Source organism: Diplotaxodon limnothrissa, linkage group LG18 (assembly GCF_057381915.1).
Source record: "Diplotaxodon limnothrissa isolate DT_005_m linkage group LG18, D_limnothrissa_male_GT1.1, whole genome shotgun sequence".
NCBI lineage: Eukaryota > Metazoa > Chordata > Actinopteri > Cichliformes > Cichlidae > Diplotaxodon > Diplotaxodon limnothrissa.
Genome location: NC_140613.1, coordinates 667,974 through 683,458, shown reverse-complemented (window position 1 = coordinate 683,458; position 15,485 = coordinate 667,974). Strand labels below are relative to the sequence as shown.

At 43.3% G+C, this 15,485-nt stretch overlaps 1 protein-coding gene across 1 annotated transcript; it reads right to left on the bottom strand.

Moving 5' to 3' along the window:
- Positions 1-5,358: 5,358 nt before the first annotated feature.
- Positions 5,359-15,064, bottom strand: LOC146612714 (uncharacterized). Its single transcript, XM_085377397.1, has 3 exons — positions 14,833-15,064; positions 13,753-14,040; positions 5,359-6,815 (listed from the first exon to the last, which is right to left on the bottom strand). The coding sequence occupies exons 1-3, from the start codon at positions 15,002-15,004 to the stop codon at positions 5,359-5,361; spliced, it is 1,917 nt and encodes a 638-aa protein (XP_085233523.1). The 5' UTR covers positions 15,005-15,064.
- Between the last annotated feature and the right edge of the window lie 421 nt (positions 15,065-15,485).

Here is a 15,485-nt window from a genome sequence, read left to right as displayed (position 1 = left end):
CACTGGTTGCCTGTGAAATTTCGTATTCAATTCAAAATTCTGTTGTTTACTTTTAAAATTACTAATAACACAGGGCCAAGTTATCTTAAGGAACTCTTAAATTCATATCTTCCTACGAGGGCCTTAAGATCTTCCTCACAGTTATTGTTGGTTCAGCCCAGATCTCGCTTGAAGTCTAGAGGTGATCGAGCGTTTGCTCTAGCTGCACCTGAGCTGTGGAACAATCTCCCGATTGGCATCCGGGCGTCTGATTCTATTCAATCTTTTAAATCACGGCTTAAAACATATTTGTTTGAACTTGCTTTTTCTACTAGTTAAATTCTCGCCTCGCTTCTGTGAGTTATTCTATTAATGTGTCTGGTTGTTTTGCGTTGTCCTGCGCTGTCAATGTTTTCTATCACTGTGTTTGATGGTACAGCTTTACTCTGCTATAGCTGTGTGCTATAGATTATTCCTATTAGTGGTTTTTACCTGTGAACATAATCCCACACTTATATGACTCCGATGTTTTAGTGTAAATCATTTTATTGTTTTATTGTTTTATGTAAAGCACTTTGGCATGCCCCTGGCTTTTAATGTGCTCTATAAATAAAGATTGTTGTTGTTGTTGTTCTTGATGGGGGTGAGTGCTACTGGGCGGTAATCACTGAGGCTAGATGGGTTGGAGTTTTTGGGTATCGGGACGATGGAGGTGGATTTGAAGCAGGCCGGTACCACAGCGTGGGCCAAGGACAGGTTGAATATGTCTGTGAGCACTCCTGCAAGCTCCCCAGAACACGCTCTGAGAACACGCCCGGGGATGCCATCAGGGCCTGCAGCCTTGTGGACATTGATCCTGCTCAGCACCGCTCCTACATCGGTGGGGGAGAGAGTCAGAGGTTGGTGGTCTGGCGTCACGTCTGCTTTGGTTGTGGTTGTGGGGTTCCCTCGCTCAAAACGAGCATAAAAGTTGTTGAGCTCGTTGAGGAAGGAGACATCAGAGGATGCGGGGGAGGGTTTGGTGGTCCTGTAGTCTGTGATGGTCTGGAGTCCTTGCCACATGCGTCGGGGGTTGGAGTTGGAGAAGTGTTCTTCTACCTTCTTTTTGTAATGGTGTTTGGCTTTTTTGATGCCCTTCTTTAGATTAGCCCTGGCTGTGCTGTAGGCGTGTGCATCTCCTGACCTGAAGGCGGTGTTGCGGGCCTTCAGGAGGAGACGAACATCCCGGTTCATCCAAGGCTTCTTAGATTATAGGTATTGCAGTAGAGGAGGATCTAGAAAAGCTCAAGCAGTTTATTCATGGTGGTGAGGTCAGCAGGGTAAAAGACTATTAAAAACAATGAATGGGAAGAGGGCTGGTAGTGTGTCAGCACTTTTGGAATTCAGGAGGCTATCCTGCCAGATAGAGTTCAAATAGGATGCATGAGCTTTCCTGTTAGAGCATATGTTCCCCTGCCCCTCGGGTGCTATAAATGTCAAAGATATGGGCACATCGCTGCAGTTTGCAAGGGGAAACACAGGTGCCCCAGGTGTGGAGGTGAACACAGGTGTGAGGAATGTGGGGATAGTGTACAGGATAAATGCAGTAACTGTGGGGGGCAGCACAGAATTATGGGCGTTGTGAAGTCAGAAAGAAGGCCATGGAGGTCAAACAAGTTAAAGTAGTTCACAACATAAGTTACACAGAGGCTGTCAACACGGTACAGAAGGCAAAGGACGAGACAGGAAAGGTTCACCCTATGTCAACATCAGATTTAGTAGAGTCCCACACACCTGGAGCTGATTCTGGGTAATCAGTTTGAGGATTTAAGCTCTGCGTTGACTCTCCTTCACCGCCAGTTTGTCAGCTACCTCAAGTTGGTAATTGGCTCCATGTTCCATGCTATTGGCTCTTTGTACTTCACTTAAGTTGTTGTCCTGTGCCACCACTCACCTGGACTCTCCACGCCACTTACCTTCAGCTGCAGCTTCTCTAGGACAATCTCTCCAGTCTGGAAACCTCTCTGATCCTTACCTGCCTGCCCTCCCCCATCTCTCAGTCTCTCGGACACAGCAGAGCTCAGGTCAGCCAGCTCATACCAATAACCTACCTGGCTACTCACCGCCTTTCCCTCAAAGCCAAGCTCCACTCCGGCTACAAGTAAGCAAAATACCAGTTATACTCACCATCTCCAAGCCCCCTCTGCGCTCCACCATCCTAACACCAGTTACTTATTTTCTCAGTTCAACCACGAACAGCAGCTCATGGAATGAAATGTGAGTCACAACATTAATGAATATTTAGCCAACCTGTTGCTTTCATAGGTGATGTGTCACTGTGAGCTGTAGGATGGGAAATGGATGATGTGGTGATGATTCTTCATCCGATGTAAAAAGACTGAATCCTTACTAAGTTTAGAGAACATCCTATGAAGCTTGCAGGCTCAGTCTGTCTGCAGGAAGATCTGACCCCAGGTAAATGTCCAGCGCAGCACTTTCAGGCAGAGACTCAGACCTGTGGAGGCCGCTCAGTGAGGACTCGGCAGCATGTGAACACAACCTGAGCTCTTTGACAATTCTGAACAAACCGTGATTATTTTACCACAGAAAGTAGATTCTGTTCAACTGGACATTTTCAGTTGGAGAAACTCATCTAAGTAACTTCTTCAGCCTCAGCTGACTGCAGGTTTCCCCAACCTTCCAACAAAACTGAACATTTGCATAATGACTGAAACTAGCACCGCTGCTGAGCACTTCAGTACTCCAGTGCTACTTCCTGAATGTCCAAATTAGCCACAATGGGTGAAACTGGGGAACCCATGGCACACCGATTTTTTGCGCCTGTAGTACTGAGCCTTGTATATGAAATGTGAAATAAAGACACAGTTCAAAGAGCAAACACTGTTTATAAGGTTGGAAACCTGCTGTTAATGAGGAGGTTCAAAGGAAGGTGGAGGTTGTTATCACCGTGGCCTCATGCGGTCAGGATGTGAATAAAACAGCCACCAATCTATTGAAGTTATCTCGGTTTATTGAACTGTAATCAGCAGCTCAGTTTCAGTTTTATTTGTCATATGCAAGTTAGCACAGGGTCATCATCGCAATGAAATGTATTTTTTAACGAGCAGAAGACAGTCACTCAGCAGAATGGTACAGTAGAAGAAAATAAAATAATAAAAAATAAATAGAAAAATAGTAAAGAGCAAAATATTAATAAGATGTAGTAAAAGAAAAAAGATTTTCAGTTAACTGACTAAATATATGTATGTATGTGTATATATAAATATATGTACACACTAGTGATTGAATAAAGAAAATCTTAAATAGGAATGTGAGGGGGGGCAGAGGGGATATTGCACAGGAATGAGCAGCAGTACAAACTGAACAGTACAAAGGTTTTGTTTTTTGTGGCCGTTGTTAGCGTCAAATGAGGTTCAAGCAAGAGTCTCTCTTATGCTGGGGCTAGACACATGTAGCTGATCACGGATCATTTCTTCTGTCCTGTCATCAAACTCACATTTAGAAGCAACTCAGTTCAGAGATATCAGCAACAACATTCACCTTGGCTGAAAAGTGTTGTTCAGTAACAGCAGAGGCGAAAGTATCACCTGTATTTGGCAGTGAGTAGAAAATCCTTTGTCCCTCTGTTCCCAAGCAGTGAAGTAAAGTAGCTCTTCGTGCTTCAGGCCAAGCATTCCCTGTTGCATTGATCACAAGCAAATAATTGTTGAACATACGCATCCACATGTTGAAGGGCAAAGCAGGATCTCCAGGGCAAGGCAAAAACATCGGCGGTGGATGGACGTTTGCAGCCACGATGACTCAGCAAAAAACTAAGCAGAAAAACCACGCAGGGTTACTCGCTGCCAAAATGTAGCAGCGGCCGGTAATGAACCAGTCCTCATCAAGGAATAGTGCTCTTTAATGATTTCAGCACAGACTTTACATCATAGGGAGACGCATCAAGTTATCAGTTAGCCATCTTAACTATATTCTAAAATTTTACCAACTCCACTTTACTCTTATTTCACAACACCACCCACTAGTGGTGCAATATGGTACAGTCATTACAGGACACAATACAGGTGGACATGATCAAGCTAATGAAGTTTTATATTGTGGTTGGAGACCAGAGACGGGAGAGCGCCAGACAGCTGGTGGACGTATGTGCCGAACCAGGGGAACAGTGTATCGGGTCACGGTCCTTTCTACAGTTACCTTTCATAGCCATTCTAACCCTTTTGTGTCAAGTTCTGTGTATGTCATCAGGCCCACTCACCAGGTATGTAAACTTTTGATCAGGATCATTTGGGTAATTTGTGTAGTGATCGTGATTTAAAGAGTAAACACAGTTGTTTGACAATAAACGTCTTCAGCCAACCACTAACCATGAGTGAAAGAAAAACTTGTCTGAAAAATGGTTAAGAAATCATGAATTCTGCCAGGATATGCACAACAGTACAGCGTTTTAATCATCTTTGGAACAGACTCCAGTTTCAGTTCACCTTTATGTGTTATACATACCGTATTTTTTGGATTATAAGGCACTTTAAGCAAAACAAAACAGTCAGATGAGTCAAACTTTACTTAGCTCATTCTTCTTGCTTCCTCCACTTCTGTACCATTGATTCATCAATGCTGTATTCTATCACAGCTGCTCTATTCCCATGTTGTTGCAGTATATTAATGACTAACCTCGTATTGTGGATGGATTATCTCAGTTGTTCTCCTGACTGAAGTTTGGTCCGTTTACAGCATCCTGCCATGCGATTGCATTTGTCTCCAACCATGAGGAACCTTCACGTTAACTTTTATGGAGTGGAAAAAGTTGGCGTTCATCCTCCAGCTTCACTGTGTTTATGTTATGCTAACATAGCTGTGTCGCTAGCGATCACGTAGCGCATCATTATATACCAGCTAGCCCAACTTCAGTAACCCTACAAATGTCACTGCTGTTTAGTTTACTGTCTTCATTTATGTTGGAAGTGATAGCAGAGCTGTACGTTTGAATTTATTCAGAAATCTCTCAGTCAGAACATGCTATATCATGCTTAGATGGAAGCTAGCGAGCTAACTCCCGGCTAACTTTGTTAAATTTAATAAATTCGGTTTTCATGGATGCCTGGATGTTAACATATTGCTGCAAAAAAAACAAGTTTAACTATCGCCTCTAAAGGCTGAAAAGAAACCCCAAAACAAGTGGATGAAATCAAAAAATAAATGAACGCATGAGAAGAAACAACGTGCTCTAAAGAGACCATTACAGACTAAAGCAGGCAGAAAAGGCCAGAGGGATTCTGAGTCTCAAATAAAACAGTGACCACAAACAGGAATACAGCATAAAAGACAGATATTTCTGGAAAACAACCTGTGAGAGTTCTCATGCAGTCTATCAAATTCCTACTCACACTGAAATGTTTTATGAGCCTCTGGCTTCTCAGCTGTGTGAGTTTTCTTGTGACACATCAATCTACTTTTTTGACTGAAGCTTTTCCCACATGTATCACAGGTATACGGCCTCTCACCTGTGTGAGTTTTCTTGTGAATATACAAAGTACTGCTTCGACTGAAACTTTTCCCACATGTATCACAAGTATACGGCCTCTCCCCTGTGTGAGTTTTCTTGTGAATATACAAATGACTGCTTCGACTGAAACTTTTCCCACATGTATCACAGGTATACGGCCTCTCACCTGTGTGAGTTTTCTTGTGAATATACAAAGTACTGCTTCGACTGAAACTTTTCCCACATGTTTCACACGTAAACAGCTTTTCACCTGTGTGGATTCTCCTGTGAATATACAAACGACTGCTTGAACTGAAACGTTTCCCACATGTATCACAGGGATATGGCCTTTCACCTGTGTGGGTTCTCATGTGAATATACAAATGACTGCTTCGAGTAAAACTTTTCCCACATGTATCACAGGGATATGGCCTCTCACCTGTGTGAGTGATAAGGTGGTATTTCCAGGTACTTCTATCAGTGAAGCTTTTGCCACATGTGTCACAAGCAAACAGTTTTTCACCTGTGTGAGTTTTCTTGTGAATATACAAATTACTGCTTTGACTGAAGCTTTTCCCACATGTATCACAGTGATATGGCTTCTCACCTGTGTGGGTTCTCATGTGGATATACAAAGTACTGCTTCGACTGAAACTTTTCCCACATGTATCACAGGGATATGGCCTCTCACCTGTGTGAGTTCTCATGTGATCATACAAATTACTGCTTCGTCTGAAACTTTTCCCACATGTATCACAGGGATATGGCCTCTCACCTGTGTGGGTTACAAGGTGACGTTTCCACGTACTTCTAGCTCTAAAACTTTTCCCACATGTATCACAAGGATAGGGTTTCACATCAGTGTTGGGTTTCTTTCTTTGGGCCTGACTCTTGATGGATTTTTGGCAAACATCAGACTCTCTACCTGTGGCAGCATTGCAGGGACTCTCTGACACAGTCCAGCTCTCCACATCATCCTGACGTCTGTCTCGCTTCTTCCTCTTCTTTGGCACTGAGGTCACAGTTTCACTTAACCCTGACTCTTCACACTTGCTGGATTCTTCATCTGTGCTTTCACTTTGAGGAGAGTCATCACAGAGGAGCTGCTCCCCGTCTCCTCCTGGTTCACTGTGCTCTCCTTCCTCAGCAGCAGTCACCATAAAGGTACCAGGCTCCTCCTTCAGTCCCAGCTGCTCTCCCTCCTGACTGCTGCACAGTTCCTCCTCTTCCTCTTTAATCTGTGGAGCTTCTGGTTCCTCCTGCTCCACACTGGAGCTCCTCTCCTGGTTCCAGAGCTGCTGCTCAGGGAGAACCTCCTCCTCCTCCTCACAGACCTCCTGCTGTGGGACGTCTGGAGCGACAGAAGAAAGAAGTTACTGATGCAACCGCAGAAACATTAACAGGACTTTACAGCATGACTGCATCACTCATGAATGTGGACAGGCACCTGAGTTCACCTGTTTTGTGGTTTAAAAGCCACAAAGACGCTGTGTTTAGAGAAAATGGGTCTCAATTGTTCCCATACTGCTGACACATACGGGATCACTGAGGGTTTTTTCTTCTCCAGCTTTGACAAAAGTCCAGCTGGGATAACCACATTTACTCAGGGTCAGCTTTTAGATGTCCCCCATTACTGATGGAAATCTCACAGTCCAAGAAGGCTAACCTGTGTAGAATAAGGAGGGGATGTTTTTCGCATTATCATTTAATATTTTAATATGCCATTATTAGTTCATTAGAAGTATATAACCAGCTTTGCATTAAGCATGAATTGAAGTTTTTGATCTTACATTATTCTTTGCATTACAGTGATGGTGATAACTTTAGTTTGATCTTTTCTTACAGGTACCAGAATAATAACATGATTTTCCATTGCAGATGTAACCATGATCATTCCATACACATTGCAGTTTGTTGCTCATTCTAGAGTTGTGCTCAAGGTAATTAAAGGTTAAAAGCTACAGCCAGCGCGAGTCTGGCTGATCTATGGAGGGCAAAGGCTTTGAGCTTGGAAGGCCGCACGCGCTTACACAGCACTTATAAGATGTTATTCTTGATGATTTTGTGCTTAGTCATGTTTTAATATGTTTTAAGTAGAAGTAGCTGATCCAGCAATATTCATTTAATATTATATACTTGATTTAGAGCAATACACACTGATGGTCTTAATAAATGAAAGAGTCCTTGTAGCTGCCATGTTGTGTCTTAGCAGGGTACAGACGGTTCCAGGAGACGGGGGCAGTCAGCGTCTGCCCTCGGGAAGGAGACAATGTTATTCTTTGTGTTAAATAAAATTGTCAACATTGATTGTATTACACCTGTCACTACGCATGAGGGGGCGTTCTAATACCCTGATTTCATAAAACTATGGTGATGTGTTTTTTGAGATGAGATCTGAGACTGTCTGCATACAGTGTCCATCTCCCACGTGTGTGATCATTAAATCATCGTTTGACTCAACCCGACCGGACCAGTGTTGTTATTGTGGGTTTTTCCTCTGGTGTCCATCTCCAATATTTTTGAACCATAACACCTGCCACTTTTCATATCCTCCCTGGTGAATCTGATGTGTCGGTCCAGCGAGTTAATGTGATCCGTGAATTGTGGTACGTCCTGAGATTTGATTTTCACAAAGGTGTCACCTTCGTCTGGCACAAACGATTATTCTGATAGTTGGCTAGTCACCGATTATTTTTGCGATTAGTCGACTAATCAGATCATGCATCCACCAGCATGTGTCTCCTCTTATATAACTATCATTAGCTTACAGCTTGAAGTGTTTAAGATATGTGCTAACTAAAAATAAAGACAAGATGATACTCTATTAACCTTTTAATAACATTTGCAGATTGTCTCGGTGCAGTTTAGTAAACTCAGCCGTCTGCTCCTTGCTATCTAAAATATAACAGGACACCGGAGTAAATTCTCGAGCACTTCTCACACTTCTGTTTAATCAGTTTTCTGCTTGACGTTTATTCAGCTGTGTGAAAAGTAGAGATGGCACGATACCACTTTTATGCCTGATACTGACATAGTGTATTTAAGCAATAAAACAGTTTTTTTAATATCTTGCTGCATTTTGCATAAGTTCATACTCAAGTTTAACACAAACAAACTAAACAACACTGAAGCTATTCTGTTACACTTGTATGCAAAAAATGCACTGCAGCCAAAATATTTCATAGTTCAGCAAAACTGATCAATCAAATAAACTTAAACCTGCTCCATCCTCCCTACTCTGGTGTTTTAAAGAGTACTTAGCAGAAATATTAAGCAACCTAACTAACAGGGTTGCAAACTCCCAGCAAAAGAAAAAAAAAATGCACAGAAATAAATTTTTCAAGAATAATTAAATAGATTCAACATCTTTCTTCTACAGAGCTGCAGACTGCACAGATGGTTCCCAAAGGAAAAAGTACTATAGCTTACTAGGGTATATTAGACTTAACAGTCACTATATACAGTAATGGACTTCATTACATTTTACATCAAATTAAAACTTTGGTTGTAAGATTCAGATAATTATTTATTAAAAGCTCGACATTTTAAATGAGAATAAGAAAGAAAAGTATGTCTTTGTGCCCCCTTTTCCCTGTTCATGCCCTATCGGCCCCCCTGGCTAAACTTTGCTAGATCCGCCCCTGCACAGTTACCAGCGTCAGCTGTAGAAAAAGATCCTGGTGTGCAAAGTGTTATGGAATAAACATATATTCTTAGTGCTTATTTTCTAATTATATTGTTTTATTTACTTTAATAATGAAGGCTTGTAAAGCAAGGCCACTTTTGACTCACAAACTAAGTGTTCAGCCAGACTGAAAAACAGGAAGTTAGTGTGCAGCTGTACAAGCATATTAATAAATACAGGAAACTAGACAGAAAAAGAGGAACTACTAACATATAAGGATTTGTTTGTGTTGAAACTGTGTGTGACGTGTAAAGTACCAAAATAACACCTATATGAGACATGTTTAGCCTGTAATGTTAGAGATTCTGCAGCTGGCTTTGGGCTGTGCAGGGAAGATGATTGGATAAAGAATTATAAATGTTTTGACCACTCTGAGTCGGGTCTTCTCTGTTCTGTCATGGGGATCAAAGAATCGGGTTTAATATTAAATAAATTCTAACAACAGCTGATCAAGCTTAAACGTGCTGCTGTTGTTTATCCGCTGGTTTCCTCTTTCTGGTGCAAAGTGGGCCAAAAACAAACCAGAGAGACGGACTCACGACAGAAAAGCCGATCAGCTGATCGTTAAGCAGTTTCATGATTGAAGTAGCAGCAGGAGAGGCAGTCGCTCCATATATCGCTCGTTAAGCTTAACGCAGGAATGCTTTACAAACATTCAGAGATGGACTTACACACTTGCTTTACTTCTCTCGGGGATAACTTTGTCGGAGATGAAATGCCGGGTTGCTAGCGAAGCTCCACATGCTATCCAGACCACCGACAGGTCCCGCATGCCACAGCCGCTCTATCACGTGATGCATACTGCGCCGACGTGCTAACGTTCTGAGGTGAGTTACGGCGTGTTGCAAGTTTTGTGAGGTGCTTTCGTGATATCTCTAGTACGTATCACTCCGCGAGGCTCCGCCTACGATAGCCGTAATGCTCCAACAATCCATCAAGCGGTGCGGCTTCGTAGCTCAGCAAAGTCGTACTGAAACATTTGACAGATTTTCGAGCGCCGTGCACATAAAATTGTTTCGAGGTCAGTAAACACAACCAGAGTTCATACATGAGGCACACGGGATTATAAGGGGCTCTGTCGACTTTCAGAAAAATCAAAGGATTGATTTTAAGTGCGCCGTATTTTCCAAACAACACGGTAATAACGACGGCCCGCTAGCATGCGCTACCAAAAATAGTGCTTTGTTGTATATCTGATGGACGAAAGCCAAACCAGTTCCACACCAGTGAAGCTGCAGCATTTTTACAAACCAGTTCTGGTTCATCGTTTCATTCAACGATCCGCTTTCGCTCTTCTCCTTCTGCGTCGCCGCCGTGTGCGTATGTAAACAAAGGCACTACGCATGCGCGTTTTACCCATATTCTATCTCCATGTTTCATTTTCCTATTTACTCAGGAACAAATAAAACACTGAAAAAAGCCAAACAATAACATTTTTAAGTTATCTCAGTGACTCATATATCATGTTTAACCTGAGTAGCGAAAGATGGTGGTGGGTTTGAAAACGATTTGCCGGGAGTCCGGTGTTCTCACGGCTCTAGTGACCTAGCCCCCGGCTAGCTATCGAGCTAGTGGGTAACAGACGTCTCTGAAAACGTCGGAGCGCTTTTGAAAATATGCGGTGTCTTGATAAACTGAGCAGATATTTGAGGTTTACACAGCTACATTCTCGCCTGAAAATATGTTAAACGTTTATTTTGTGACCCAGAAAGAATAATAAGAGTAATATTAACACTGGGGCCACGCTATGAAATCTGGGATTGGTTGGGCCACGAAGGATACACCTGCCCCATCTGTCAAATCTGGGGAAGGACGCCTTTGTCGGCCGCATTAGGAGAAGTCTTCGTCGCGTCGTAGCGTAATCGGTCTACAATTGCAGCCTCCGAAGGATTCGGCCCTTAAATTTGGACACAGCTACAATACCGGACACAGCTTCTTCTTCTTCGGGGTTTAACGGCAGCTGGCATCCTTGTACATGCAGTGCTGCCATCTTCTGTTTCAGTCCGTTATTACACTCTTAAATCCTGCCACTTATTCCTGCGTCTTTTGGGATCTTACAAAGCTTCAAACGACGCGTCGAAAATTAAATTAATGGTCAACGATTTTGATAGTCGACTAATCGTGGCAGCCCAAGCTTCATTCACATACCTGAACCAACGACTTGGTGGTTTTCCAGGGTACGATAACAGAGCCCTGTTTTCCACTTCCTTCATGTATAAATTGGCCACACCGAGTGAAAGTCGGGCTACATCGCACACCCACGCTTCAATTCAAGGACACGCTCACGGAACAGGCCTAGCTTCCTTGGTTCTTTTGTTAGAGATCGATCGATCAATATTCCAAGCTGTATAGGCTCGAAAGCCTACTACCAATTAAGCATATTAGGTGATGTGCATCTCTGTAATGAGAAGGGGTGTGGTCTAATGACATCAACACCCTATATCAGGTGTGCATAATTATTAGGCAACGTCCTTTCCTTTGGCAAAATGGGTCAAAAGAAGGACTTGACAGGCTCAGAAAAGTCAAAAATAGTGAGATATCTTGCAGAGGGATGCAGCAGTCTCAAAATTGCAAAGCTTCTGAAGCGTGATCATCGAACAATCAAGCGTTTCATTCAAAATAGTCAACAGGGTCGCAAGAAGCGTGTGGAAAAACCAAGGCGCAAAATAACTGCCCATGAACTGAGAAAAGTCAAGCGTGCAGCTGCCAAGATGCCACTTGCCACCAGTTTGGCCATATTTCAGAGCTGCAACATCACTGGAGTGCCCAAAAGCACAAGGTGTGCAATACTCAGAGACATGGCCAAGGTAAGAAAGGCTGAAAGACGACCACCACTGAACAAGACACACAAGCTGAAACGTCAAGACTGGGCCAAGAAATATCTCAAGACTGGTTTTTCTAAGGTTTTATGGACTGATGAAATGAGAGTGAGTCTTGATGGGCCAGATGGATGGGCCCGTGGCTGGATTGGTAAAGGGCAGAGAGCTCCAGTCCCACTCAGACGCCAGCAAGGTGGAGTACTGGTTTGGGCTGGTATCATCAAAGATGAGCTTGTGGGGCCTTTTCGGGTTGAGGATGGAGTCAAGCTCAACTCCCAGTCCTACTGCCAGTTTCTGGAAGACACCTTCTTCAAGCAGTGGTACAGGAAGAAGTCTGCATCCTTCAAGAAAAACATGATTTTCATGCAGGACAATGCTCCATCACACGCGTCCAAGTACTCCACAGCGTGGCTGCAAGAAAGGGTATAAAAGAAGAAAAACTAATGACATGGCCTCCTTGTTCACCTGATCTGAACCCCATTGAGAACCTGTGGTCCATCATCAAATGTGAGATTTACAAGGAGGGAAAACAGTACACCTCTCTGAACAGTGTCTGGGAGGCTGTGGTTGCTGCTGCACGCAATGTTGATGGTGAACAGATCAAAACACTGACAGAATCCATGGATGGCAGGCTTTTGAGTGTCCTTGCAAAGAAAGGTGGCTATATTGGTCGCTGATTTGTTTTTGTTTTGTTTTTGAATGTCAGAAATGTATATTTGTGAATGTGGAGATGTTATATTGGTTTCACTGGTAAAAATAAATAATTGAAATGGGTATATATTTGTTTTTTGTTAAGTTGCCTAATAATTCTGCACAGTAATAGTCACCTGCACACACAGATATCCCCCTAAAATAGCTCAAACTAAAAACAAACTAAAAACTACTTCCAAAAATATTCAGCTTTGATATTAATGAGTTTTTTGGGTTCATTGAGAACATGGTTGTTGTTCAATAATAACATTATTCCTCAAAAATACAACTTGCCTAATAATTCTGCACTCCCTGTATATAGGGGGTGTATGAGAGTCTTTGTGAGTCTTTCACACACATATTAAACAAATATGTAAGACTGCTTTCTTCCATTTGTGCAACATCTCTAAAGTTAGAAATATCCTGTCTCAGAGTGACGCTGAAAAACTAGTTCATGCATTTATTACTTCCAGGCTGGACGACTGTAATTCATTATTAGATTTCAAGATTCAAGACGTAGGCTGCCGGGGATTCCCATGATGCATTGAGTTTTTCCTTTCCAGTCACCTTTCTCACTCACTATGTATTAACAGACCTCTCTGCATTGAATCATATCTGTTATTAACCTCTGTCTCTCTTCCACAGCAGGTCTTTATCCTGTCTTCCTTCTCTCACCCCAACCAATCACAGCAGATGGCCCCGCCCCTTCCTGAGCCTGGTTCTGCTGGAGGTTTCTTCCTGTTAAAAGGGAGTTTTTCCTTCCCACTGTCGCCAAAGTGCTTGCTCATAGGGGGTCATATGATTGTTGGGTTTTTCCTCTGTATGTGTTATTGTAGCGTCTACATTACAATATAAAACACCTTGAGGCGACTGTTGTTGTGATTTGGCGCTGTGGAAATAAAACTGAATTGAATTGAAGTGTGAGAGGAAAACCCCAACCCTGCCTCACAGCAGCGTCCTCGGGTGAGTTTAAAGCTGAATGTTTGTTTAAACAGAGACACATCCACCTTCTGTCCTCCAGAAACATCCCTGCAGCCTCAAAGTAAACGTACCACAGAGCTGTGATCAGGATCCTCCCTCAGAGGGACACTCACCTGTCCTGTGCAGCTTGATTTGGGGTTTCCAGGTGATATCCAGCAGTCTGCGCTGACGCTCCATCTCTTCCTCGTACTGCACAGGATCATTATCAACTTCAGGCTCCTCCTTCAGTCCCAGCTGCTCTCCCTGCTGACTGCTGCACAGTTCCTCCTGTTCCTCTTTAATCTGTGGAGCTTCTGGTTCCTCCTGCTCCACACTGGAGCTCCTCTCCTGGTTCCAGAGCTGCTGCTCAGGGAGAACCTCCTCCTCCTCCTCCTCCTCACAGACCTGCTGCTGTGGGACGTCTGGAGAGACAGAAGAAAGAAGTCACAACCACAGAAACATTAACAGGACTTTACAGCATGACTGCGTCGCTCGTGTGTGAGAGTAAAGCCGTCCAGTCAGCTGTAAGTCACTGATCTCAGATCTGCATTTATTCAGACGAACATCTGGAAGGTAAAGCCCCCTCAGCACAGCAGCAGCACCGCACTGCCACTACAGTTCATAAATTCAATATTAGGTGTCACTGTGCCGAGCTGCACATTAAACTCTGTGTCACTTCTTTCAGTCGCGTCCGTGACTCTGAACAACAACATGGTGGACTTTGTTGTTCTCACACGTGTGTAAATGTGACCACAGGAACCGTGCACGTGCTGTGTACCACTTTAGCTTTTATGTGACATCATCACAAAGGGCCCGGGCGACCACTCTGACGTCACTGATGGAGAAATAAAAAAGACGTATTGTTATGACGTTAACACTGAACTCTTTACAGCTCTGCAGAAGAAGAAAGGAAACCAAGGAAAAACCTTTTCAGGCTAGATTACTGAGTTTAGAAGGTGCACCTGAACGCACCATCAAACACACGTTTCACCGCCAAACAAAAAGTTTTTCAAACGATTCACAGGATTGAGTGATGGATCCAGGTCAGAGAAAAGCTCAAATCCAGGCTGATTTCAGCGCCTGCTGTTTGAATGCAGCGCAGCGCAGTCCTGTCCTCTGTTTGCTCTTTGTTAGCTCACATCTCCAAAAAGTCCTCACAATCAGAAACGTCCCGCAGAGCTGTGATCAGGATCCTCCCTCAGAGGGACACTCACCTGTCCTGTGCAGCTTGATTTGGGGTTTCCAGGTGATATCCAGCAGTCTGCGCTGACGGTCGATCTCTTCCTCGTACTGGACGATCGTTTTTTCAAACTCCAAGAATATTTGTTCAGCAGCAGCAGTTAGTCGCTCGTTGATGAACTCTCTCAGATACTGAACTGAAGGCATCGTTGCTGCCGCAGCTCACACACTCAGCTCACACAACAACACAAAGCCTCCAAAAGTTCACGCTGGAACAACCAAACTGCCGCTTTTAAAAATGTTTACTTCCGCCGGATGTCCCGCTCTGAAGTTCCGGCAGGAGGAGGATGTTCAAATACTTTGTTCCGCTTGGAATAAACGTCCTTCTTTCTTCCTAAAACCTATTTAAATGTACCAAACTGAGCCATAAATACATAAACAGCGTGTTACAAATAATAAAGGAGAGAAAATGGAAAGAAAAGGCCTCGTTCAGGTTTTTATCCATAATGAATCATATCCATTCTACTACTGATCATTCATATACTCAACACCAAAGAGTCTGACGTGAATGAATACTAACACACGGCTTTATTTTATTGTTTGATGTGGGTCTAAAATAAATGAGGAATTACACACGCTGTTCATTAAATGTGTTTGTGGCGTGCTCAGAGTCTTCATTGGTGGAAAT

Coding starts and splice junctions, on each gene's coding strand:
- LOC146612714 (XM_085377397.1), bottom strand. CDS start 15,004: ATGCCTTCAGTTCAGTATCTGAGAGAGTTCATCAACGAGCGACTAACT. Junction 14,041..14,832: donor AATCAAGCTGCACAGGACAG/GTGAGTGTCCCT, acceptor CTGTCTCTCCAG/ACGTCCCACAGCAGCAGGTC. Junction 6,816..13,752: donor AATCAAGCTGCACAGGACAG/GTGAGTGTCCCT, acceptor CTGTCGCTCCAG/ACGTCCCACAGCAGGAGGTC.